General features: G+C 40.2%; 1 protein-coding gene across 10 annotated transcripts in view; it reads left to right on the top strand.

Annotated features, from left to right (window-relative positions):
* The window catches only part of kidins220 (kinase D interacting substrate 220), a 99,285-nt gene extending 72,264 nt beyond the window's left edge, over positions 1-27,021 (top strand). For 3 of the 10 annotated variants that reach the window (XM_033021627.1, XM_033021629.1, XM_033021628.1), the window contains exons 27-32: positions 344-400; positions 6,377-6,391; positions 8,551-8,688; positions 9,013-9,111; positions 13,644-13,883; positions 25,069-27,021. In XM_033021627.1, the coding sequence (XP_032877518.1) occupies positions 344-400; positions 6,377-6,391; positions 8,551-8,688; positions 9,013-9,111; positions 13,644-13,883; positions 25,069-26,439 (1,920 nt within the window). In that variant the 3' untranslated portion in view covers positions 26,440-27,021. The remainder of the gene's footprint in view (positions 1-343; positions 401-6,376; positions 6,392-8,550; positions 8,689-9,012; positions 9,112-13,643; positions 13,884-25,068) is intronic. The other 7 variants (XM_033021634.1, XM_033021637.1, XM_033021633.1 and 4 more) reach the window with 6 other exon arrangements.
* The last annotated feature ends 910 nt before the right edge of the window (positions 27,022-27,931 follow it).

Raw genomic sequence — 27,931 nt, 5'->3', positions numbered from 1 at the left:
GACAGGGGCTTAAGATTCCAACTAAATCAGACTGCATGAGCACCACAATGTCATTTTGATCACTTCATAGTTTGAGTTAGAACTTGAGCTTTTCCTTCATTTGTGAAGATTATTTTGATGCACAATATACCATCTGTAAATGTAATTGTTACAGGATAATTTTTATCATTTCATTTAACATATTGCATAAACATGCAATTGCAAGGGTGTGTGGAATAGAATTACTCAGTTTTCTGACCAGGGTATAATTTTGATGAGTTATGAGGTGCTGTTAAAGGTGTACATTTATTTTCTCTCAGTGTATTTATATGGTTACCCAAAATTGTGATTTTCTTCTTGTCAGGAGGTGATCGAGGAGGCTGCTGATGAGGGGCTTCCTTCCCCCACTGACACCTCACTGGTAATGAGTAGTCATGTGGTGTGGAGTTGTAGCATATTATTGCTTCATCCACTGTGATGATATTTAACCACTTAGAAAAAAAGCCATTTTGAACAACATTTTCATTTTGTTTTCTCTGATGTCTGGTGTGATTTACATGGTTGCGGTGTTGACCATAATGTAGCTAACTAGTCTTTGAACCATTTTTGAATTGCATCAGATTTGTTCGTAGAACTAGACATTTTTAAAACCAACTTCTGGATGAAAATACTATGATGTCCTAATACTTATTAGCTAATTATTACCCACTAAGAATTTAATTTGAACATTCCAGTTCATTAATTGGTACCTGGTATGGATTATAAAATAGAAAATGGCAAAATACTCAGCATGTTTGCAACATGTTTGAAACAAAAATATTTTGGGTTTATGAACTTTCATCAGAACTGCCGAAAGTTCAAAATCAAACAACATTTCAACTGTGGAGAGGGACTGGGTGAATTGCAGAGAATAAAAGTCAAGGTCTGTGTTAGGATAGAGGGCTGGAAATAGCGAATTACCTTACCAAAAAAATAAGGCACACATAAACCATTGAAGGTCAGCAACTTTTAATGTTTTGTATACAGGTACTTTAGTGCACCAAATCTGAAGTTGTAGTCAAAAACATTAATGGTCAAATACCTTGCAGGCATAATTGGTTTAATGAGAACCTTTAGATGGTCAGCAAGAAATTAGAGATGTTTGATGTGCTTAGAAATGTACACACAGGCAAACTGACCGGATTGAAGATTTAAGCCTACATGAAACTGTTGCTCTAATAGACCTCTATCTCCCCCCCACCCCCCATGAACCCAATGCTATTGAGAAATGCTTGATGACCTTTTTGTATCTACATAAAAACATGAAATTAATCTTTATTTGTGGGAAGCTAGCTCACAATCTCGAGAGCAGTAATTCATGGTCCACTGATAATATAAATCACTTCTCCTGGGCACCTGAATAGACATGGAAGTCCAACACCTCATGAAAGAGTCCAACTGCTTTTATTCCAGCCACACTCAGACACTAGATTGCAAATGGACGACAGTCGTGGAGTGCCACTGTCTATTTCAGGGGATGTTGGGAGTAAATATGGCAAACATATTATACAACTTGAAGGTTGAAAAACAGAACATCTTGATATACCTGATCAGGGAGCATCTATGGAGAGTGAAATAGGCGTTTCAGCAATAGTATTTCAAAATGGTGCAATGTGACATCTTAAGTCCACCCAAGACTGGATGAATCCTCTGTTTAATATCTCATTTGAAAGATGATGGTGGTGTGTAGCACTGTAGTGTCAACCAAGATTTTTGTGGGCTTAAATGTCTGGGTAGAGACCATGTGCTTAAATAAGAAAGGGTCAGTGAAGACCAGTGTGCTTTAGCAGCCCAGACTCTTAACTCTCTGATTGTATTGATATTGGTACATGCTGATTGGAAAATCTCTTACTTGTTATTTACTGCCTCATTCTCCCTCGTACCTTCAACTTTGACGTAATTTGAATGGTTAGATAGATTAAAAGGTAACTTTCTTTTCCCCTCCATTACTGATTATTTCACTTCAGGTAGCCCTGGCATTCCCTCTCTCTCTATCCCTCCCCCACCCAAGTCGCACTAGCTTCTCGTTTTCACCCAACAAACGGCTAACAATGGCGTGTTTCCTTTATCATTGTTACTTTTTTAATTGTTCTTTATATCTCCACATCATCGTCTATATCTCTCATTTCCCTTATCCCTAAGTCTGAAGAAGGGTCTCGACCCGAAACGTCACCCATTCCTTCTCTCCAGAGATGCTGCCTGTCCGCTGAGATACTCCAGCTTTTTGTGTCTATCTTTAGCAATTGCTTTTTAAAATCCAAGTTGTACTGGATGCACAATTGTCAAAGGTGACACTTTGGCCTTTGCATTTACAATCAAATGAGTAACCAAATATACCAGGAATACCATGTTCTGTTGCGTTTCGACTATTTTCCCAAAGGTTTCCCTCTGTTCTTACCACCAGCACTTTCTGTTACATTTTCTGGAAAGATTTAATTATTTGACAACTTTCTCAAGGCATCCAGCTACAGAACAGAAATGAGCCAGCTTGTATGGTTCCTTGTTCTGCAGGTATGGTCTCATAGCAATAAGAGCTGGTTTTATGGACATTAATATTATCATCTGCACATATCTCTAACAAAATCCACAGCACAAATATTGGCAGATCACCAGTGTTAACATCTCCATAAGTGGTGAGGAGACTTTAACCTAATGGGCCTTTTGTTGCATCAGTCAATTTGTCACTGAATAGGACCCCATATTTACTTTTATCAGTTCTGCAAAGCCTCACTGGAGTTTAATGATCTATTTTCAGCAATAACTAGTGCCTGTTATTCTCCCCAAATTCTTTCAAAAATCTGAGATCTTGTGTGCGGATTGGCTGTTACATTCCCTATTGCTAAGTTATAATTATAGCTCTATATGTTTTTTAACACTTCATTACCAATAAGTAACTTTTTCTGGGTCCATTAAGTACAAATGGTTTGTAAACAGGTGAAGTTTTCATAATTTCAGTAATTTTCACATCAGGGAAATCTGTGACTTTGCGTTCTGTGTGGGAGCAGGCCGTCACGAGCAGCAAATTCAGTACTACTACATTTAGAAAATGTAGACATGGATGTCAGATTACCATAGCCTTTTTCTCATTTTAATCTCTCATCTTTTTGACCCAGATATCCTATCAATGGTGATATGCCCATTCATACCTCTGAACTTTCCTTTTGCGGGTCGGCTGTTGGAAGCATGCACTATACCTTTTACGCATGTTTCCAACAACCGCGTTATACCTACTGTGATGTGTTAAAATGTGGGGGGAGGCAGGTGATTTTGTTACAACCTCTGCCCATATAACATGATAGCTAGCTGAATATCTCTGACAATTCATGTTCGTTCCTTGAGCAGTTTAATTTTTCATGGTATTCTAGATATAAATAATTATATCTCTAATTATCATATATTGTAATTTCCTGTCTACAGATATTTGATGAACATGCATTATAACACTGCCTAATTTCTGGGTTGTACTCTGCAGTGCTCTGATCGGGACGACAGATGGCACAATGGGCTAAGTGTTCGGCTGGCGACCGGAAGGTAGCCGGTTCGAATCCCGCTTGGAGTGCATACTGTCGTTGTGTCCTTGGGCAAGACACTTCACCCACCTTTGCCTGTGTGTGAATGTGTGTGAGTGATTGGTGGTGGTCGGAGGGGCCTTAGGCGCAGAATGGCAGCCACGCTTCCGTCAGTCTGCCCCAGGGCAGCTGTGGCTACAGAAGTAGCTCACCACCACCGAGTGTGACTGAGGAGTGAATGAATAATGCGATGTAAAGCGCCTTGAGTATTAGAAAGGCGCTATATAAATCCCATCCATTATCATTATTATTAAAGGAATGGTTCCTAAATTGAGAGACCTTCTGGGAGATCAAAAACATTATAAATGCTCTCACTTACCTTCTAACCCCCGGGATGGAAACCATCTATTCACTGCAATTCGAGTCCTTATTTATTTTTACTTTGCTTTTGTTAATAATCAAGAACCAATTTCCGATTCAGTAGTAATATTAAGATGTGGCATGTGTTCACTCCCATATTCTTACCACATTTCCTTTCATAGTATAATTGTTTTAGACTTTTGAAATGTTGTCAATATCCCTTACACATTTCTTTTTCTGACTTTTCTTTTAGTTAGAAATTGTGTCTTTATGTAGCCAGTGCAACACTGACCATCTTGACCTTTCCACTTCCTAAGAGTGCTCTGACCTTAACATTTTTGAACTTGCAACACTACATTCACTAAGAACCAATCGTGATATTGTCATGAAACTCACCTACAAGCGTGGTTCTGTTGTGGTCAGGCTAACTAACCTCTATCATGCAGAGGCCAAAATGCTTGCATTCAGACTCCATCAAGTTTCTCCTTTTGGATCACGATCCTGCCATTGAAAATCAGGCCATGGTTACCCAGATATTCATGCATCTCATTTCCTTAGTAGATCTTCCCTCCACAGCTTCCAACCTTGTAGTGTCCCTGCCCCACACAGCCTGCCTCTATCTCCTGCCCACAGTCCACAAGCAGGATTGTTTTGACAGATCCATTGCTTCAGTCTGCTGTTTGTTGCGCCAGCAAACTTATTTCTTCCTACCTTGATAAATCCTTTCTCCTCTGGCCCAGTTGCTTCCTATTTATATCCATGACATTTCAGATACTCTCTGCCACTTTGACCGTTTCCAATTCCCTGGCCCCAAAAGTTTCATCTTTATTGTGGGTGTACAATTCCATTACCCATCCATCACACATGAGGATGGCTCGAGAGTGAGAGGAACACAAACTTGAGGAACACCTCCTTATTTTTTTTGCCTGGGCACATTGTTGAACTCATTGTTGAATTCTATAACTGCAGGTTACTTGATTTCTGTCCATATCAGTTGTCCATCTGCCTCCTTCTGCGTATCCATCTGTGATATTGGTTCAGCTTATTTGTTTTGTTTTAGTTTTATCTCTGGGAGTGGAGAATGTGCCCAGCCTGACCTGCTGGGCATGTCTTCCTATTTTGCATATTGAAAAAAATGTGAATCTTGAGGTAAGATCAAAATAAACTATTATGGTCAATCAGCAATCACAATCCAGTTTCACACCGTTAGGCCCCACAGAATGACAAAATGACAAAGCTGCCATTATCCCCTGTGTAGTTGTACTTTGGTACAAACCCCTTGCTTTTGGAAAGTTTGAATAAGGAGGAAAATTCCTAAATCACATTATTTAAACACCATGTGCTTAAAAATTGTCCATTTAAATATACTGTCATATTTTGCTATTGAATGTACAATTCTGTAGATCATGCCCAAAGCTTTAATTTTTATGAAAACCCATTAACTGGCTGAATTCTTTACATTTTTCCTTTTGCTTTTTGACATTTCTCCTTTTATTTAGCATGTTACTTTGACCAAATGACAGAATATCTCACATACTATCTGGATTTAATACCAATTATAACAGCATACCTTAGGTACTTGCCCCCAATGGGATTCGAATTGTCAAATGAAGAATTGAAGAATGGAAATTCCCTACTTTCCTTTCCTTTAAAGATCTATCTTGTGCACTATTATACATGACCTCGGACTACATTTACGTTAATTAACTTTCTTGTCTGCCCAAATTTTTTTCAGTAAATAATAACCTTTTTTATACATTGACAAATCGACATTTTATAATTTTTTAAATGGCCCTCTGTAAATGTTGCAACAATGTTTTCATATGTTGCAAGTAATAACTTAAGACTGACAGAGATATTTGCATTCACAAATAAAATACAAGAATGTCAATAATTATATCCTGTTATTATTACACAGATTCTGCATGAATTAATTTTCGAATCTTCAAATTCATATTTATCAAAATAAAATTATTTGTACAAATTTTGAATGTTTGCTCTTTGAACTGCATATATTCCAAACTCGTATTTAAAGTAATTAAGTACTTAAGTAACCACTCAAGTAATTCTGTAATATCCCAGGCATTTTTGTTCTTAGTTTATGTTTGCCATTATTCTTTTCTGTACATAAGTAAACTTGGGTGTTAAAGAGACTTTCTTTTACAAATGGCATGATATTTTGGTATCCTTTGTTAGTTTTTGGAAAAGGGGACATTTCTTTACTGACTAGTTTTTGTTACCTCATTTAAAGAGATGTGCATTGTGTGCTTTAAAAGTATTAAAATATGGCCCCAAAACATGTTGTTTTGGGGGATTGGCAAGCAGGACACTGTGTGCCATTACTAAATGAGTTGTAAATTAAGTAGAAACTTCCACTTTGACTTAATTAGAAAGAAAATAACTGAAAAGCATTCTAGTTTGTCTTTCATTTCTTCTCCTCTGATGTCTTTCATTTCATTTTATATTTCTCTGTTTTTCCCCCTATGCAGCTTAAATTAAAGCAGGTACAAAAATAACCCTGTCTGCTCCTGGAGTGAAATAATTCATGCTGAATTATGCTGAATTATTAACAGTTTGTGTTATGCTGCTTTACTAATCCCAAGATTGCTTACAGATCAGATTTACAAACCTTTTGCATGTTATGTGATTTTATTTTAAGTACTTCAACATGTTATTAATATACAACAGTATTTTAATCAAAAAAACTGAACAGAAGACATTTACTGTAAAACATAAAATCTTCACATTACTGAAGTATGCATTTCATATTGTAGTAAACCTTTCAAAAAGAGACACCAATATCATTCTAAGAATCCTCTATTATCTAAGTTATACAAAGATGACAAAGGGTAATTTGATATTACTTGAAGTGATATTGAAGTTATTTTAATATAATTATTACAGCTCAGTCTAGCAGATATAGGCCGCCTTCCACATTTCAAACCATGATCATGAACAATTTTCTACTTAGAGCTGATGAGAGAATTTCTTTGGAAGAATCCAGGAAATTAGGAGATTTGATTAGATGCTATTATTTCATGTTGTGCTAGCACAAGCAATATCGATTGCAGAGAGCAAACTACTAATTTCTCGGCTGCATACATGCATGACTGGAGAAAAATAATTGGGAAAGGAATATTGGTGTGTGCATTGGTCAAGAAAAAATAGCTTACTAACATATTATCCATATGCTTTGGCATGAGATTGGCTCGTTATTTTTATTTGCTTGGAGCTTGGTGACCTTAAAATCTAGTGTTTTCTTTGTGTGTATGCATATTGCAAAATAGACATTTTGCAAATGTCTAGCCATAATGATGGCTAGAACTGTGTAGTGTTCTTTCAAATATTGCTGGACATTTAAATGGATGATACAGGTAAGTGTAGCAGTGAACTTGAAGTGATGGAATTGTGCATTGTGTAACTGTTATGCCGAATTTGTATATCGTTTTTTTGTCATTTGTTGAAAAACATTGTTTATAACTATGTTACCTTCCTTCAAACTCTGTAAAAGCATGGGATTGTGAAACATCATTTTCACAATTACAAAGATACAGTTAATATTATTTTTGCCAATTAAGACAAGTGGAGGTCAACACTGAGAAATTAAATATTTTTCCATCATTCAGCATCTAATATCTGTTTTGAGGAATCATAGGTCATTTGTACAATGATCCAAAAGCAAAATATATCAGAAAGCTGAAATGAAGTGGTAACACCTAGAAATACTCAGCAGGACTGTAAATGTCCTTGCACATTTCATTCTGATTTCAGAAGAGTGAATTATACTGCAGCAGTGCATATTTTCCCAATATCTGATTCGTGCTGTCTATTACATGTATGAACAAGGTTACATCTGCAAATCAATAAACAATAAGTGCAGGAGTAGGCCATTCGCCCTTCGAGCCAGCACTGCCATTCAATGTGATCATGGCTGATCATCCCCAATTAGTACCCCGTTCCTGCCTTCTCCCCATATCCCCTGACTCCGCTATTTTTGAGAGCCTAATCATTTATCATTTAAATCACGTAAAAAATAATTTATGCATTTAGCATTGGGACTCTTTCGGGACTGTTAAAATTGAAAGAAAGAACTGTTGGATCCCAACAAAGAAAACTGTCCACACACCTGCTTTTGGATTCGTAATCTAGATTTAAAATTTGGGGACATTAAGGTTTAAAACATTAATTTTAATATTCTTATTTTACTGTCCCTCAAACAGCTCATTAATTTAGACAAATGAAAACTATGTTTTTTATTCTTTTTAGTTTAGGGTTAATTGAGTATTATTTTGTAATGAAAGGGTTTAATTAAAATTATTTAGCTAAGAAATTTGAAGTAAGCAGTGATTGCAATTCAACATTTTCTTTTAATTATTCAAAATTATCTATTGAAGCTGTTTCACTATTTTGGAATGTGACAGCATACAATGTTGAACTTCGGAGCATGTTTCACCATCTGAGCCATTGTGAAGACTTCACCTCCTGATTTAGTTTTCATGTCAGATTTCGTCCCATATGCAAATGCATAATAAAGATAGTGTAGCCTTAGGAATAATTAAGTGTACATTAATGGATTCCAGTTTTATTTCTTCCAAATAATCAGATATGTTGACATGGTTATCTGCTATTAAATCACATATTTTAATGTTTTCTTGTACAATAGGTGGCCAGTTCTATTGCAGCAGCCTGTACGACAACCCCACTCAGTTCAATGAATGTGGATGCTATTTGTGAAAGACTTAGACAATTGGAAGGAATTGACCAAGCAATGATGCTTCAGTACATTTGCACTATCAAAAAGGTAGGAGTCACATAATGTCCAATGACTTTAAAGTTACCTTCCAGTGGAGTGACTCTCCTGCTTGTCAGAGATTAGTGTTTGATCACATATCGTCTCACTCAATGGAGTCTGTTATACAAAGGTTTTCATACTATTGTGTAAACTTTAATAGACATTTGGATGTTTTAGTGATACGTAAATGTTCATCATTCACAAACTAACTGAATTTAGTGAGGTTAGACCCTCCGGGATCCTTTGATTTTCCTTGATTCCTTTTAAATTAAAAATATTATTTTTGCTAATATTTACATATTTTCAATTGCAATGTTCTTTTTGTTTCTTCAGGCAAACATTAATGGAAGAGTATTAGTTCAGTGCAATCTGGATGAACTAAAGAAAGAACTAAGCATGAATTTTGGTGACTGGCAACTTTTTAGAAATATGGTAAGATAAGTCTTTTCAATGTTGACAACTATTTGAAACTGATTACATTATATTCCCATATTTAAGCCTATTAATTCATGTGTAAATTTTAATAACTTTTAATTTAGGTTAATAATTTTGTGTAAAAGCACATTCACACCTGGTATCATCACAGGTTCTGCCAGACTAATTTGGTTGATTTTTTTGAGGAGGTGACTAAGTGTGTCAGTAAGAACAGTGTGATTAATGTAGTCTATGTGGACCTCAATAAACCCTTTGACCAGGTCCCTTGTGGAAAACTGTTCCAAAAGCTGAGGCCTTGGGATCCAGGGAAATTTGACAAAATGGATCCAAAGTTGGAGGCCCAATTGCCTCTTTTCATGATGCATTACTCTATATTTTGTATAAGCAGAGGAAAATTGTGTAATGAACTGGATTTGATAAGGGAACGCGAGGTAAAGGAACCACTAGAGGGTAGCGACTACAATATGATAGAGGGAGAAGATGAAATGAAATGTGTTGGTATTACGGCTGAGCAAAGGGGCATGAGGGAGGAGCTGGGCAAAGTTGACTGGAAAGGGTCCCCAGCAGGAATGACGGTGGAACACCAATGGCAGGAATCTCTGGGAATAATTCGGAAGATTCAGGATCTTTTCATTCCAAAGAGGAAGAAAGATTCTAAGGGGAGAATGTGGTGACCGTGGCTCACAAGGGAAGTCAAGGGCAATGTAAAACTAAAAGACAAGGCATATAACATTGCAAAGATTAGTGGGAAGCCAGAGGATTAGGAAGCTTTTAAAGAACAGAAGGTAACTAAAAAGGCAATATGGGGAGAAAAGATGAAAATCGAAGGTAAGCTGGCCAATAATATAAAAGACGATAACAAGAGTTTATTCAGTTATAGAAAAAGTAAGAAAAATACAGCTGGAAAATTTTGCAGGAGTAGTCATAATAGGGGATAAAGAAATGGCAGAGGAGTTGAATAACTTTTTTGCATCATTCTTCACAGTGGAAGACGCCAGCAAAATGCCTGAAATTCAAGAGGGTCAGGGGGTGGAAGTTAGTGGCGTGGCTATTACTAAGGAGAAGGTGCTTGGGAAGCTGAAAGGACTGAAGGTGGATAAGTCACCTGGACTGGATAGACTGCATCCTAGGGATCTCAAAGAGGAGACTTTAGAGACAGTGGAGGGATTAATAGTGATATTTCAAGAATCACTGGAGACAGGAGTGGTTCAAGACGATTGGAAAATTGCCAATATTAACCCGCTGCACAAGAAGTGAGCACAGCAGAATAGTGGAAACTATAGGCCAGTTAGTCTGACTCCGGTGGTTGGTAAGATTTTAGAGTCCATTATAAAGGATGGGTTTACGGAGTACTTAGAATGTCCCCTAGTTCTAGTTTCCCCGATCATTGGGAATATCCTCGGTGCATCCACCCGATCAAGGCCCCTCACGATCTTATATGTTTCAATGAGATCGCCTCTCATTCTTCTAAACTCCAAAGAGTAGAGTTCCAGCCTACTTAACCTTTCCTCATATGTCAATCCCCTCATTGCAGGAATTAATCTTGTAAACCTTCGCTGCACTGCCTCCAGGGCTAGTACATCCTTTCTTAAGTATGGACCCCAGAACTGTACACAGTATTCCAAATGTGGTATCACTAATACTGTGTACAGCTGCAGCAAGACCTCCGTGTTTTTATACTCAATCCCCCTAGCAATAAAGGCCAAAACTCCATTGGCCTTCCTGATTGCTTGCTGCACCTGCATACTAACTTTTAGTGATTCATGTACTAATACCCCTAGATCCCTTTGCGTTGCATTACAACGCAGCTCCTCCTCATTTAGAAAATAACTTGCCCTATCATTTTTTTTCCCAAAGTGAATGACTTCACATTTATTAGTATTAAATTTCATCTGCCAAGTTGTTGCCCACTCACCTAGCTTATCTATATCCTTTTGCAGACTCTTCCTATCCTCCTCATCCCCTACTTTTCCTCCCATTTTTGTATCGTCCGCAAATTTTGATATATTACACTTGGTTCCCTCCTCCAAATCATTTATATAAATTGTGAACAACTGGGGTCCCAGCACCGACCCTTGCAGAACCCCGCTAGTTACCGGTTGCCATCCCGAGTATGAACCATTTATCCCCACTCTCTGCTTCCTATTTGTTAGCCAATCCTCTACCCATGCTAATATATTACCCCCAATCCCATAATTTTTTATTTTTAGCAATAGTCTCTTATGTGGCACCTTGTCAAAAGCCTTTTGGAAGTCCAAGTATACCACATCCACCGGTTCCCCTTTATCCACCCGGGTTGTTACTTCCTCAAAGAATTCGAGCAGATTCGTTAAACAGGACTTCCCCTTCACAAAACCATGCTGGTTCTGTCCGATGAAGTCATGTTTATCCAAGTGCCCCGTTAGTGTTTCTTTAATAATTGTCTCTAACATTTTACCCACCACCGATGTTAGACTAACCGGTCTATAGTTACCCGCCTTCTGTTTACTTCCTTTTTAAAATATAGGTGTTACATTGGCCATTTTCCAATCCACTGGAACCGTTCCTGCCTCCAGGGAGTTTTGGAAAATTATCACCAATGCATCCACAATCCCCACCGCTATCTCCCTCAAGACCCTTGGATGTAATCCATCAGGCCCAGGGGATTTATCCTCCTTCAGTCTCATTAATTTCCCTAATACCACCTCCTTGGTGATCTTAATAGTATTTAGCTCCTCCATTCCTACCGCCCCCTGTTTATCCAGCGTTGGAATATTTTTTGTGTCTTCTATGGTGAAGACTGATACAAAATACTCGTTTAATGCCTTTGCCATTTCCATGTTCCCCACCAACAACTCTCCAGTCTCACCCTCCAATGGACCAACGTTCACCTTAGCCACCCTGAAGTTCATGATAACATAGGCCGAAGTCAGCATGGTTTTGTGAAGGGGAGATTATGCCTGACAAATTTGCTGGAATTCTTTGAAGAAGTAAATAGCACTAATAGTCGTTTAGGTTGTTGTTTACCTAGATTTTCAGAAAGCCTTTGATGAAGTGCCACATATTCAGGGAGAGATGTGGCCCTTGTGGCTAAAGGGATCAGGGGGTATGGAGAGAAGGCAGGTACAGGATACTGAGTTGGATGATCAGCCATGATCATATTGAATGGCGGTGCAGGCTCGAAGGGCCGAATGGCCTACTCCTGCACCTATTTTCTATGTTTCTATATGAGGCTGCTAAGGAAGATAAGAGCCCATGGTATCAAAGGGCACATACTAGCATAGAAAGCAGGTTGGCTGGATGGCAGAAGGCAAAAGTGGCAATAAAGGGGGCTTTTTCTGGTTGGCTGCCAGTGATGAGTTCTGCAGGGCTCGATGCTGGGCCCGCTACTCTTCATGTTGTATATTAATGATTTGGATGAGGAGATTGAAGGATTTGTGGCTAAGTTTGCAGATGATACAAAAATAGGTGGAGGGGAAGGTAGTGTAGAGAAAGCAAGGACTCTACAGAAAGACTTGGATAGGTTGGGAGAGTGGGCAGAGAAGTGGCAGATGGAATATAGTGTAGCAAAGTGCGGAATCATGCATTTTGGTAGTAGAAATAATGGTGTAGACTATTTTCTAAATGGGGAGAGAATCCAGAAATCGGATGTGCAAAGAGACTTGGGAGTGCTGGTGCAGGACTCCCAAAAAGTTAATTTGCAAGTCGAATCAGTAGTAAGGATGGAAAACGCAATGCTGACATTTATTTCAAGAGAGCTAGAATACAAAAACAGGGATGTTATGTTGAGGCTGTATAAGGCGCTGGTCAGGCCGCATTTGGAGTATTGTGAGCAATTTTGGGCCCCATATCTGAGGAAGGGTGCGCTGGCTCTGGAGAGGGTCCTGAGGAGATTTACACGAATGATCCCAGGAATGAGTGGGTTAACATATGATGAGCGTTTGATGGCACTGGGCCTGTACTCACTGGAGTTTAGAAGGATGAGGTGGGACCTAATTGAAACTTACCGAATAGTGAAAGACTTGAATAGAGTGGATGTGGATAGGATGTTTCCACTAATGGAACAGTCTAGGACTAGAGGTCTTCAGAATTAAAGGACGTTCCTTTAGGAAGGAGATGAGGAGGAATTTCTTTAGTCAGAGGTTGGCGAATCTGTGGAATTCTTTGCCACAGAAGGCTGTCATTTGACATTTTTAAGGCAGAGATAGATTCATTTTTGATTAGTACGGGTATCAAGGGTTATGGGGAGAAGGCAGGAGAATGGGGTTAGGAGGAAGAGATAGATCAGCCATGATTGAATGGAGGAGAGAACTTGATGGGCTGAGTGGCCTAAATCTGCTACTATCACTTATGAACTTATGAAAAGATGTGGCAGTCCATCTATATTGACAAAAACATGCTTTCGTTCATACCTTTTTTGTCTCATCCAATAGTGAAATTGCTTCACTAAGCCAAAATGCTGCTACAGCAGATTTTGCCTAGTAATTAAATATATTGCATCTCATTAAGAAAATAATAAATTGGTATCCATTTCTTTGATCTTTTTCAAGGTGTTTGAAATGCGGCATTTGGATACTCAAGTACTTCAAGAGGAAATACGAACTGCCGGTGAAAATGTTCCAGCACAAGCCGATCGCACCAGCCTTCATGCAACTAACAGCGATTATGCAGGAAACCCTGAAGTTCAAGGACATTGTCCACAGGAAACTTTCAGCTTAAGTTTCAGCTTTGAAGAGCTGACAGGCGTTGATGTTGAAGAACCAGTAAGGCACTCCAATTCTGGATTGCAGGTTGGTAATCAATTGCACCCAAGATCGTCTTCCTATCGTGTTTACGATTGATCCACACTAACACACATAGTAAAATATCAGTCTTTATTCCATAAGCAAACAGGAACATTTAAACTGCCAGCCATTCTCATCCAGCTCAGCGTGGCTTGTGTGTGAGAGAGAGAGAGAGCTGACCTTGCTTGTGTAAAGCTGTGTAGTACCATAATACCATGTAAAGGGTAGCATGCACATATGAGTAGTGGAGATTATAAATGGCATGATTTAATAAGGGTTAATCTACATCCTTCCTCTTAAAGAAGCAAAGCATATATAGAGTGGTTAGTGGAGCATATTGTAAAACACCAGTATAAGGTGTGAGTATTTATTATTTTACGTGTACATGCTCATGCATATGTGGGCACCTAAAAAAAGAAAGGTCATGCACAATTCAAGTATAGCCGGTGAATTTTCCAATCAACGGGCTTGGCTTGCAGACACAACCTGCACGTGTACGGTAGTACCCCTCGTGCCTCATCCTTCTCTGAGGGAGCAAGTCCCTTATCGGGTGAACGCGGAGAAGTCACCGGTGGAAATGGGGGCACCGGGGAAGGCAGGGATGGTGCTGGCACCGGCAGAGGAATCGCTGGAGTGGCGTTCGCGGAGCGTGAGGGAAGACCAGCAGGCTGGTCCGGGTAAGGACGTGGAGGTGCCGGTTCATTAACCGGGAGGAGGTGTTGGCGGGTTCGCCGATAGATGTCGTTGTTAATACTGACCAGGTACGAGCGTGGCTCTGCGGTTGACCCCAGAATGACTTCCAGGCTGTCGTAACCTCGGAGTGACTGTAAGCGGATGACCTGTCCCTTGTTGAGCGGTTGAAGCGGAGAACTGGTTTTATCGTAGTATTTTCTTTGTATGTCGCGGCGGCGTTGGAGCTGGGATTGGAATACTGACGGTGCACGAACTTGTGGTTCTAGTAGTTGCTTGGCCATAGGCAGGCTGGAGCGGGTTTGCCGTGACATTAGTCGTTCGGCTGAAGATCCCAGGATTGGGTCGCAGGCGATGTTCCGTGGGTTGAGTAGATCAGAGCCAGCCCTGTGTGAGCGTTCCATTAGTTCTTTTGCACTTCTTACCGCGTGCTCGGCCAGGCCGTTGGACTGCGGGTACTTGGGGCTGCTGGTGGTGTGGTGAAGCTCCCAGCATTTCGCGAAATCCCTGAAGAGCTGACTGGAGAATTGAGTTCCGTTGTCTGAGAGTAGCTTTAGGGGTGCTCCTTGGACAGAGAAGTGGCGAGTGAGTTTTTGAATGACCATGGCTGAGGTCGGGCTGCTGAGCAAGTCGATTTCGAACCGTCCTGAGTAGGAATCGACTAGAACCAGGTATTGTTTGCCGTGCCACTCGAAGATGTCGGCTGCTACTGTGGACCAGGGTAAGTTCGGTGTGGGGTGCAGGAGAAGTGGTTGTTTCTGTTGGTGCGGGGCTATTGCAATTGCAAATCGGGCAGGCAGCAACTTTCTCGAGAATGTAGTCTGCCATGTCAGGCCATAAAAGCATACCTTTTGCATGTTGAAGGGTTATTTTTGCAGCAGAATGGCCCCCAAGGACAATATCGAAGTACTTGCTGTGAAGAGACATCGGGATAACTGCCTTATGTCCTTTCATTATAATGCCATCTTGAATGACCAATTCATCGCGGACAGGGTAGAATGGGCGGACAACCTGCAGCAGTTGGTGCTGTTTGTCTGGCCAGCAGCGGCGGATGAAAGTGGCCAGCGATTGTAGCGTTTCATCTGCAGCTGTTTGTGCCACTAGGATAGCTAAGCCCACGAATGGAAGGCAGGAGACCATCATAACCGTGTACCCCTCATGCTCACCATCAGACATGTGTTTTTCGCAGGTTGGGCTAGGTGCCCGTGAGTGGGTGTCAGCTAAGTGCATGTCCTTACCACGTTTGTAGGTTAGTCTGATGTCACACCTCTGTAGTTCCATCATCATGCGTTGTAAACGCGCTGGTGCCGTGTGAATCGGTTTACTGAGGATACTGACCACGGGCTGGTGATCGGTTTCGACCGTGATCGGTTTGCCAAAGATAAAGTGTTTTAATTTCTTGCAGGCAAAAGTTACTGCGAGTAGCTCCTTCGCAATTTGAGCGTAGCGCTGTTCAGTGTCGGTCATGGTGCGGGAGGCATAGGCAACTGGTCTGGGACCCTTCCTGTCGTCTTGTAGGCAAGCGGCGCCCAGTCCATACTGGGAGGCATCACAGGTGAGGGTGACGGATAACTCGGCATCGAAGTATGTGAGGGCTGGAGCGCAAGACATTAGTTGTTTGAGGGTTTCAAATGCCCTCTGCTGGTGCTGGTGCCAGGACCAGTGTGTATCCTTGTGGGTCAGTTGTCGCAGCGGGTCTGACAGCTCACTGAAGTTTGGGATGAATTTTCCCAGGTAGTTTACCATGCCTAGAAATCGTTGTAGAGCTGTCACGTCCGTAGGTGCTGACATTTTGTTGATGGCAATGGTTTTAGACGGGTCTGGCCTGAGTCCATTGTTGGTGAACACGTGGCCATAAAAGTCACTTTGTCGACCCGAAACCTGCACTTGAGGGGGTTGAGTTTGAGATTTACTTCTCTGGCACGATCCAGGACCTGCTTCAGGTTTGAGTCATGTTCTTGTGCGTTGCGCTCGGCGATCAGGATGTCGACCACGATTATGTCGCATGGGTAGCCGTAAAGAGTTGTTCCATTGTACGTTGGAAAACTTCACTGGCTGAATTAATGCCAAATGGCATTTGTAAGAATCGGTAGTGTCCGAAGAGCGTTGCGAATGTGGTTAACATGGAGGATGCATGGTCTAGCGGTATTTGCCAAAATGAGTTATTTGCATCTAGGACAGAGAAAACGGGCTTTTCCCAGGCTGGCTGCGACCTCTTCCACCGTCCGCATCGGGTGGTTTGGTCGTTTGATGGCAGTGTTTAAATCTTTAGGGTTGATGCAAATCCTTATTTCGTCTTTGTTCTTCTTGACTACTGCGACCATGGTGGAGACCCAGGAGGAGGGGTCGTTGACAGGGGCTATCACATCCAGTGTTTCCATTCTGTCAAGTTCAGCTTTGACGTGGTCCTTCATTGCGTGCGGGATTCAGTGTGGAGAACGAACGACAGGTATGACTTCCTTATCGGTTACAATGTTGTATTCTGTGGGAAGCTTGCCCAGCTGGTTATCAAAAAGGTCTTTGTATTGTTCAAGTAGTTGTTGGGTGGGACTTTGAGAGGTAGACAGCTGGTACACAGTTTTGCCGAAAGAGACCAAGTTCATATCGCGGCACACATCAATGCCCAGAAGGAGGGGCACTTCCCCTCCAACTATGAAAAAATCCAGATTGTAAGCTTCAGACGCTAGATGGCATTGTAACGTGACCTTACCAACCGGTTGCAACTCCCCCCCACCAAATGGATGTAACTTGGAGTTTGTTTTCATGACAGTTTCGTTGTCGTGAATTCTTTGGAAGTCTGATAAAGACATGACATTACATCTTGCCCCGGTATCTATCTTTGCAGCGACTTTGGTATTGTTGATACTGAGCGTTGTCATGGGATCACTGTTTGTGGTCGGTGAGCCGGGTACACAGGAATGTATGTTTTGGCTGTCTTCTTGCAGGTGCTGCGGTCGTGGTTCTGCTGGAACTGCTGTTTCAGTCAGTGCCTCGTGTGAAAGCGTGGGCTCGACGCATTGAGAGATTGTTGTGGCTGGGCCCTGTTGCCACGAGCACGGCAGCACCGGAAAAAGTGGCCTTTCTTTTTACAGTAGTGGCAAGTTTTGGGTGTGAGCCACCGCAATTACCACAGTTATGGACCAGAGGGTTGGTTACCCTCCCTGGGGCTGTAGGCGGTTGTCGAGGGGCCATATAGAAGGCATGGACATCGTAGGCAGAGTGTGGTCCCGGTCCCAGGGCTTTGGTATGGGTGTCAGTATATTCTGCAACCCGGCAGGCAGGTTCAACCTTATCTAGTGTAAGCTCCTCATCCCGGAGCAGTTCATTTCTCAATTTGTCATTCAGGATGCCATATACAAGTCTGCCGCGGATGAGGACGTCGTGGTCTTGGAAGTGGCATCTTGCAGCAATGCTCTTCAGGGCTCCAATATAAGATTCGACCGTCTCGCCCTCTTGTTGGCTACGGGAAAAAAACTTGTGGCGCTCCAAGATAACTTTGGTGCGAAGTTGGCACAGGTCTCTGAACTTACGGAGAAGGCAGGTGGGGTCTCTGATGGACTCTGCCGGGGTCACAACATGTGTTACCGCATCGGTATGTTCTACTTCCACTTCGAAGATGCGCCAACATTCGGCAAGTTCGCTATCGAACACCAAAGGATCTGGTTTACAAAAAGATCCTGGTTTGGTTTGTGCCCCTAAGAGAGCGATGGTTTGTTGTAAAAAAAACTAAAATAAATTCAGGCAAAAGAGTCGGAGTTGTGGCTCAATCTTCTGACACCATGTTTACGATTGATTCACACTAACACACATAGTAAAAGATCAGTCTTTATTCCATAAGCAAACAGGAACATTTAAATTGCCAGCCATTCTCATCCAGCTCAGCGTGGCTTGTGTGAGAGAGAGAGAGAGAGAGAGAGAGAGAGAGCTGACCTTGCTAGTGTAAAGCTGTGTAATACCGTAATACCATGTAACGGGTGGCATGTACATATGTGTAGTGGAGATTATAAATTGCTTGGATTAATATGGGTTAATCTATATAGAGGCAAATGGCATAAGAAATAAGATACGGAAGCAGTAGTAGGCCGTTGAGCCCTTTGTGTCTATGTTACTACAGGTCCATGCCCAATTTTCCAGCAACTAGTGATCTGGCACCTCCTTTAATCCAGACAAAATCACGAGAGTGCACTTGAAACCCCCCCTGGAAGTCCCGCTGAAAATGTGGTGCCTAGCCAATCTCCACCTACTTGTTTTATTTACGTTTCTAGCAGTCCATGGTACTTTAAAGACACGGGAGGGGTATAATTAATGGGTCAGAGGTGTATTGTTGTATCATTATTACGTGACCTCTGTTGTTCTGGGGAAACGGATAATATGGCAAAGCTTTGGTACCAAGAGTGCCGGAAAATCTGTGATGGACCTGTACTTGATAAGATTATAGCTGATCATGTGCCTTGGCTCCTTGATGCTTTCAATATTCAAAAAGTATCAATATCCATTCTGAATATACTCAACAACTGAGCCTTAATACCCCTTGATTAGAGAACTCCAAAAATTCACCATCCATTGGGTGACCGATTTTCTCATCCCAGTATCCCAGTTTGAATAACCGATTGCCGATTCTGAGACTTAATGCCTGGTTCTTGACACCCCAACCAGGGGAAACATCATCCCAACATCTACACTATTAAGAGCCACACAATGATTTTCACCTCTCAATCTTGTAAATTACAGAGAGTACCGATCCACTCTGCTTTACTTATCAAAGGATAATCCTTCCATCCCAGAAATTAATCTGCTGCACCTTTGTGGCACTCCCTTATCCTTCCTCGGGGATAGAGATCAAACTTGCAGGCAATACTCAAACAGAATCTTACCATGACTCTCTATAATTACAGTGAAGCATGTTTACTCTTGTACTCAAATGCAAACGAATTGTTTGTCTTTCCATTTGCCGTGATTCATGTACAAGGAAATCCGTGTCACTCTTAACAGCAACACCGTTCATTTAAAAAAGTACAATGCCTTTCTATTTTGCCTGCCAAAGTAAATGATCTCAAATTTTCAACATTGTGCCTTTGCCCATTCACTGAGTGCATCCATATTCTCCTGAAGCCTCTCTGCATCCTCGTTCAAGCCGTGCATACTTCGATTAATACTAATGGCATAAAGCAGTTAAAGTGGCACGGCAAAACTGAGTGGTGGGTAGAGTTTTATGTGTAGAAATATGAAGAAATTTACATTGGTTTAATAAAATACAATTAGAATGATTCCTTCATGACAAAAGCTGGGAGGGGTGCTTACATTTAGTAAAGCTAGAGCACAGCTATAAAGATAAAACACAGATCTGGGCGGCACAGTGGCACAGCAGTAGAGTTGCTGCCTTACAGCGCCAGAGACCCAGGTTTGATCCTGGCTATGGGCTCTGTATAGAGTCTGTACATTCTCCCTGTGATCGGTAGGTTTTCTCAGAGTGATCTGGTTTCCTCCCACATTCCAAAGACGTGCAAGTTGTAGGTTAATTGAATTCTGTAAATTGTCCCGAGTGTGTAGGATAGAACTAGTGTATGAGTGATTGTTGGTCAGTGCAAACTCGGTGGGCCAAAGGGCCTGTTTCTTAAGTAATAAACAAACAGGCAAGTGGACTTAAATGAGAAAAGGTAAGGTAAAATGATTCAGTGTACAGAAAATAATTATTTTTTTTAAACTCCAGAAAACTAACATGTATTTCCTTCCCAGTTCTGACAATACAAAACGTTAAATATTTCTCAGTCCGCAGACCATCCAAACTTATCGAGTGTTTCCACCTTTTTTTGCTTTTGACTTGGTGTACGCAGCCCAATTCAGCTTTAGACGGACTGCTGCATCTGAGCGTGTTGAGAATACAATTGACCTGGAATCTGGTGTAATTTCATGAGACTGTTAAATCCTGAGGACTGATTACATAAACTTCAGCTATATTCCCATGTTACGGTTGATGGATGGTCATCCCTAGCTAATTAAATGATTCGATAGAGTAGATACTGAGAAGGTATTTCCTGGGTATGGGGAACATAGATTAGGGGGCAAAATTAGACTTGGGCAAATCAAGAATGAAAGAGGAAAGCACGTTTTTCACATGAGTGAGTTAGATTTCTATTTCCCAAAAGGCAATAGTTGTTCAAGCAGTTGGAACTTTTGAGACCAAGGCAGGAAGATTTTGTTAAGTTGCGCTATCAGAGAATGTGGTGAAAGCAGGTGTTTGGAATTAAAGCATTGAGTATGGTGTTTTGGGTCTTCTATTTCTAAAACTGCTGCCAGAAAGATAATAAGTAATTATTGATTATGTAAAAAGGAATAACATTCCAGAAACTATCAACAGCACTTAACATTAATTTCCAATTGATTACTGGAGTCACCATAATGGATAATTTACTATTTTGAATGAACTTAAAATGTGTTATATATTCAAGCTAAGTTTAATGTATGTGCTAGTTCTATCTGAAAGCATTCATGTCAGCACATACAAAGTATATGATTGTAACATATTATAAAGCAGATATTTTCAATTTACTTTCATACAAAAGTGTATTGGACCTCCACATTGTATATACATTTTAACTGTTAAAGATGTTGATAAATACCCATTTGAAACTGTCAATTTCTAAAAATTGGAATCTGTTATATTTAAAAGAATAGCTTGATGTATTGAAGGGAGAGTTAGGTATAGCTCTTAGGGCTAACGGAATCAAGGGATATGGGGGTAAAAGCAGGAAGGGGTACTGATTCTGGATGATCAGGCATGATCATATTGAATGGCGGTGCTGGCCTGAAGGGCCGAATGACCTACACCTGCACATATTTTCTATGGTTTAGGTTTATGGTATAGTTTAGGTGCAACTTTATAAATGCAAACAAATAATTAATAGGTCAGAGGTGTATTGTTGGGGCCAGATCTTAGTGGTGTGGGTCTACTGAGTGTAATTGCCTCCAGTGGTCATCACATGCCCATACTTGCCTACTTTGAATGTGGAGGCCCATCTCACTGGCCCAAAGCATGAAGAGATTCTGATAGCGAGGCATGAGCAGTAGCCCACATTTCCATTCTTGAAGACTTGGTGGGCCACCAAAGCCCCATTCCTAGTTTCACCAACTTGTCAAATCTATTGTGGTTGAATTGCAGACCCTTGTGTACAAGCTATGAGACAAACCTACGAATGTTTGGTCTAAGTCCTGATTATAGGAGATTGTTTATAGATGAACACAAATGGTGCGATGCATTGAGCAACATGTAAGGCCACCCCCCAATCCTTAGTTAATGGCGGGTATTCAATTCAGCCGCAACCAAAATTTATTCAGTAGCACATATTTAATTGCTAATAATTGAAAGTTTTTTTGTTGTCAGCAAATCTACTCCTCAAATTCAATATTCTGTTGTTATACTTTTGTGCAGCTTGTAAGAAGGCTGCATGAATCATAGCTCGATCACCCACTAAGGAGTAAGATTAAATATCTTACTTTATGCTATAATGTACTGGTTTCATCCTATTCATGTCCTATTCAGAATGCACAGCCTGGCAAATTGGCAGAAAAACAACATTTTGAACAATCTCATTTAAGTTTTGAAACACATGCTTGGGTTCCAAAAAAATTGCTGAGTTATCCTCTGGAGGTGCAATTTCCTTCACCCAGTAAGATATTTTGATAACCTATCAACGCATTGTTACTATGCTACATCCTTAGAGATGATAATTTTTACTTTTCTGCTGAACACTTTACACTTGGAGAAATCCTAATAACCGAGGAGAAGGGAGAACTGCTGGTGGAGAAAATGCAGCTAGGGTCTAAATTACAATGAAAACCACAAAGTAATTAATTTCTGGATTCCTATTTGAGTCCATACAAACTGGCATAGGATTAGTAATATTGGAGAACTGAATGTGTGGCCTCAAAGATTAGTTTGACAGGAATTAGTTGAAATTCGTAAGACACTAACACTAATATCAGGGAGAAGCAATTGTTTTGTTCTGACTGCTATCATCAGGCAGGGAGCATACAGTGCATTCAGAAAGTAATCAGACCCCTTAACATTTTCCGCATTTTGTTACGCTACAGCCTTATTAAAGAATGGATTGAAGTCATTTTTTTTTATCATCAATCTACACACGATACCCCATAATAAAAAAAGTGAAAACAGGTGTTTAGAAATTTTTGCTAAGTAATTAACAGAAATAATTGAAATATCACATTTACATAAGTATTCAGACCCTTTGCTATGACACTCAAAATTGAGCTTAGGTTCATCATGTTTTCATTGATTATCCTTGAGAGGTTTCCACAACTTGATTGGAGTCCACCAGTGGTAAATTAAATTGATTGTACATGATTTGGAAAGGCACACACCTGTCTATATAAGGTTCCACAGTTGACAGTGCATGTCAGAGCAAAAACCAAGCCATGAAGACGAAGGAATTGTCCGTAGACCTCCGAGACAGGATTGTGTCAAGACACAGATCTGGGGAAGGGTATAAAACAATTTCTGTAGCATTGCAGGTCCCGAAGAGCACAGTGGCCTACGTCCTTCTTAAATGGAAGAACTTTGGAACCATCAGGACTCTTCATAGAGCTGGCCGCCCGGCCAATCTAAGCAATCAGGGGAGAAGGGCCTTGGTCAGGGAGGTGACCAAGAACCCAATGGTCACTCTGACAGAGCTCCAGAGTTCCTCTGTAGAGGTGGAAAATAAAATAATCTAATCCATTTTAGAATAAGGCTGTAACGTAACAAAATGTGGAAGAAGTGAAGGGGTCTGAATACTTTCCAAATGCACTGTTGAAGCTTTAAGTCCCAGAATACTAGGTTCAGGAACAGCTATTTTCCTATAACTATCAAATACTTGAACCAGCCTGCACACCCTAATCCTACCTTGGCAACAAAACACTACAGACCTCTTGCATTACTATGGACATTTTTATTCTAAATATATTTTTACACTATCTTATTTTTTTGCAGTCTTTTGGAAATGTTCATGTGTAATTTATATACAATTTGGTTTTGTGTGTTTGAGTCTACATGCCGTATGCTGCTGTAGTCTGACATTGGTAGTTGGAAAAATACTAGAATCCATCATTAAAAAATAGTAAGCAGGGCATGTAGAAAATAATAACAGGATTGACCAGAGTCAACACGGATTTATGGACGGAAAATCGTATTTGATCATTTAAATTAAAAAGTTGAGATTGTAATCAGTAGAATTGGCATCAGGGAACCCATAGACATCATACATTTGAACTTCTTGAAGTCCTTCAATAAAGTGCTACTTAGGTTACTAAACAAAATGAGGGCACATGTTGATTATCTGGTAATAAATGAATAAGGATTTATTATAAGGCAAACAAAATAGAAATTACTGGATCATTTTTAGGTTGGGAGGCTGTGACTGGTGGGGTACTATTGGGATTGGTGTTTAGGCCCCATATTTTCACAGTCTCTATCAATGATTTAGACAAAGGCATAAAGTACATTGTGAGCCAAACTAAACTTAGTGCCAGCGAGATTGCGAGGTGGATGCAAAGTCATCTAGTAGGTTAAATAGGGACATAAGGCAAATGAGTTTGTGGCAAATAAAATACATTGTGGAAGGTAAGAGGTTATTCACTTGCGTGGATAAAACTGAAAAGTAGAGTGCTTTGTATAAGATGAATAATGAAACAATGTTGATGTTCAGAGGCCCTTGATGTCCTTGCACCCATAATCATTACATATAAGTATTGGAAGCAATAATAGTGGGAAATTATACGTTGGCATTTAATGCAGCAAAACTGAGTACAAAAAAGTCTTATGGCATTAAATATGACCTGATGAAATTGCAAGAATATTGTGCACACATCAGGTCTTCCTAATCAAGTAAGGATATACTTGCAACACATGAAGTATAGTGAAGGGTTGTCAGATTAACTGTTGGGATGGGTATTATCCTGCAAGAAGCTATTAAACAGCTTTTAGAGTTTAAAAGAATGGGAAATATATTTGAAGTATCCACCTCAAGTTGGGGTTACATGGAAATGAGGATCATAGTCTCAAAATAATGAGTCGGCCATTCAGATCTGAGATAAGGAAAAACGTTTTCACTTTGAGGATAATAATCTTTGGAATTCCCTGCCCAAGAAAGTTGTGGAGGGTGAGTCGCTGACTATGTACAAGGCAAAGATCGATAGATTTATGGATATTAGGCGTACAGCATTAGTATGGAGACTGGAACTAAAGTGTATAAACAGTTTAAAATGTGAGCTGGTGGAAATTTATCTTTGGTTGTGTCTACAAAACACAGATTTTAATAGCACCTGTCTGGTTTCTCTGCATTTGAAATTTGTTTGTAGATTACATGTTTGTAATTCATGGGATGAATTTCTAGTATTTGGCATTTGCTTGCATACAATGTAAGAATAAACATTGATTTTCCATTGATATGATTATTACCCTATTTAATGAAAATTTGTAATGAGCTTTTCTTTGTCTTTACGACAGCCTCAAAGAACACCAAGTCTTTCCAGCATCAACTCTCTGGAATCTTCGAATGATCTTACCAGGCTCACTGATAAGCAGCAGGCTGAGTACAGAGATGCCTACAAAGAATATATTGCCCAGATGGCACAGTTAGATGGTCCATCCAACTCCACAGCTGCCATCACTGATGAATCTAATCTCTCTATGTCCCACGGTGCTGGTCAGTTTTTTATGGGGAAAGGGGCAACTTCCTTTCAAACAAGTTCCGAACAAGATGCAGAGCAGAAACAACACGATGACAAAAAATCCTTTGCAGGTAAAAGGGAAACCATTGCGCGTGGTGGTAAGTCTTCGGTAAGTGATGTTAGTGATTCTATACCATCCACTGTTTCTACAGCAGATGCATCATTATTGGATCCCATCACCGAAGAAGATGAAAAGCCAGATCCTTCAACAATTAAGCTGCTCTCTAGGAAAGAATCTTCAGATAGAGTGAATATCTTCCAAGGAACAGATTTAACAATGAAGGGCTTACATTATAAGAAATTACCCAGTGAACAAGATGAATCCCATCAAGAAGAAGCAGATTATACTCCACTGCTTAAAGACAGAACAGTAAAAGAGAAAAGTGAAAAACAGATGAATTCCACTGATCATGAAAATGCTGCTGCCAAATCCCTGATCAAATCAAACGAATATCTTTCTGATGCTATGCTTGACAAAAAGGATTCATCAGACTCTGGGGTTAGATCCAATGAGAGTACACCAAATCACTCACTCCGAGATGAAATGGAAGACAGCCAGCTGGAGAAAACAAATTTGATTGAATTGGAGGATGATCCATCCAAAGATAAGAGAGGTATTCCCAACAGTCTCAGTGGTCTACAAGACCCAAGTATTGCTCGAATGTCCATTTGTTCTGAGGATAAGAAGAGCCCCACTGGTTCAACCTCTGAATGCAGTCTGATAGCCAGTAGTCCTGAGGAAAACTGGCCTGTATCTCAAAAAGCATTTAATGTAACCAACATGAATAGAACCGCAAGTACAGAGACCCTCAATAACAACAGCAATACTTCCAGGCTGCAGAATGCAGATGAAGACGAGACAAAAGAATTTTTGGAAACAGCCGGTGACCCTGAGCACTTGGGAAAAAATGCATCTCGAGTTGTCCATCCCACACCAGGCTCAGCAATGAGCAAAGTACCAGTCCAGAATGACATGTATGCAGCCTCATTCAAGAATGACAACCTACGAGGTCTAGGTGTAAAACGGTGCCTCGCTTCCAAAATTCCTTCAAATTTTATTAAGCACACAAAGAGCTCCACCTCATCTGAGCTGCGTGTAGTTGGTCCCAGTGATTCCTATGGAGAAGAACGGGAGAGCATCCTGTAAAAGAAGCAAGATGATCTGTCAAAATCACAAGTTTGATATAGAAATTTATTTGTTGCATCATTAGGCATTCCACATCCAGTCTGTTTTGTCAGAGCATACCTCAAATCAAGTATTAGATGTATCGTATCAAGAAAGTATTATGTGTAGTGGTATTGGTATTACAGTGGTATTGTTTACTGTTTGTGCATAAAATATTGAGATTCTGAACTAAATTAATACTTTGTGATTGTAAGGCTGGTATTTCTCAATGTCAGTGCTGAGTGTAAATGTGGTCAGTATTTATTGCCATGTGTATTTTTCAAATGTATATGAAAATTAGCTTTACAGTTATACCTTGTGTTTGTGTTGCTTGTATAAAACATCTTGATTTTAGATGTATTGCACAGTTGAGCAGTGTCTGTGATTTGTGTTTTTGACAGTCAAGTTTATTAAATAAATATTGTATTTTCAATATAGTAATAAATGTTAATATTACATTATTTAGTGTCAAAATTTCCTACTATACTGATTTGTATTTATGTGATCTTATAAAAAGTATTGTCTTTTGTGTATATGTTGAAATAAATAGTTATGGTGATAATATTTTTGTCAAGTTTATTCTGGCTCTCCAGTAAATTAACTATAAAGTTACCAATATAGAGTTAATAGAGTCATAGAAAGCTTTTAATACAACCAAGGGACTTGCTGGGCAAATTTGGATAACAGTAAATTAGATTTTAAGTCAGACGGGTACGAATAGCAGACTTCCCTGAAGATCATTGGTGAACCAGATGGATTTTTGCCAGAATCTGTGGTGGTTTCAAAATACCATTACTGAGAGTTTATATTCTACAGCTGCCATTGCAGGATTTAAACTCTCTTATTAAACAGTTAGTCTGTTAATTCATCACTGTACCATTAACGTACACTGGAAGGATTGATTGTTCATTAGGAACTAGAAGCCAACAACCTTTAATAGATATTATCTGTACACAATTAACACTTAAGGTGCAGTTGTAGTGGGGTCACCATGTAGTTATGGGTAATCGAGGTAGTCGTAGGTAGTTTTAGTTAATCGCCTTTGCTGACCGGGCATTTTCATTGGCTCATTGGGGGAAAAAAAATGTAAGCACGAGTTTTCAGAGCCAAAGATAACCGACTGGTAATGTTAAATGCCTGCCAAACTTCACAGCTGTGTATCTCTGGCTTATTAAAAGTTGTCTGGCTTATTTAAAGTGTCTCCACTCCTTCTCCCTCCCTTCTTTCCCCCCCCCCCCCTTTTAAATGACTTACCGTACAGGTGCTCCCGAGATCTGGAGACAGGATTCTGTTTCTGAGAATTGTTCGTAACCCAAACAATCTGCAAGTCGAAAATGCAGTCACCTGGCAATATATTTAAATAAAAGCATAGGCTAACCAAGAAGAAAGTGTGGTTGAACCAGGACAACTATTCGTATTGAAGCAGTCTGAAGAAGGACTGTAACCCAAAATGTCACTTATCCATGTTCTGAGT

Source organism: Amblyraja radiata, chromosome 5 (genome assembly GCF_010909765.2).
Source record: "Amblyraja radiata isolate CabotCenter1 chromosome 5, sAmbRad1.1.pri, whole genome shotgun sequence".
Lineage (NCBI taxonomy): Eukaryota > Metazoa > Chordata > Chondrichthyes > Rajiformes > Rajidae > Amblyraja > Amblyraja radiata.
Note: the sequence above shows the minus strand (reverse complement) of the source record. Positions and strands in the feature narration are given on the sequence as shown.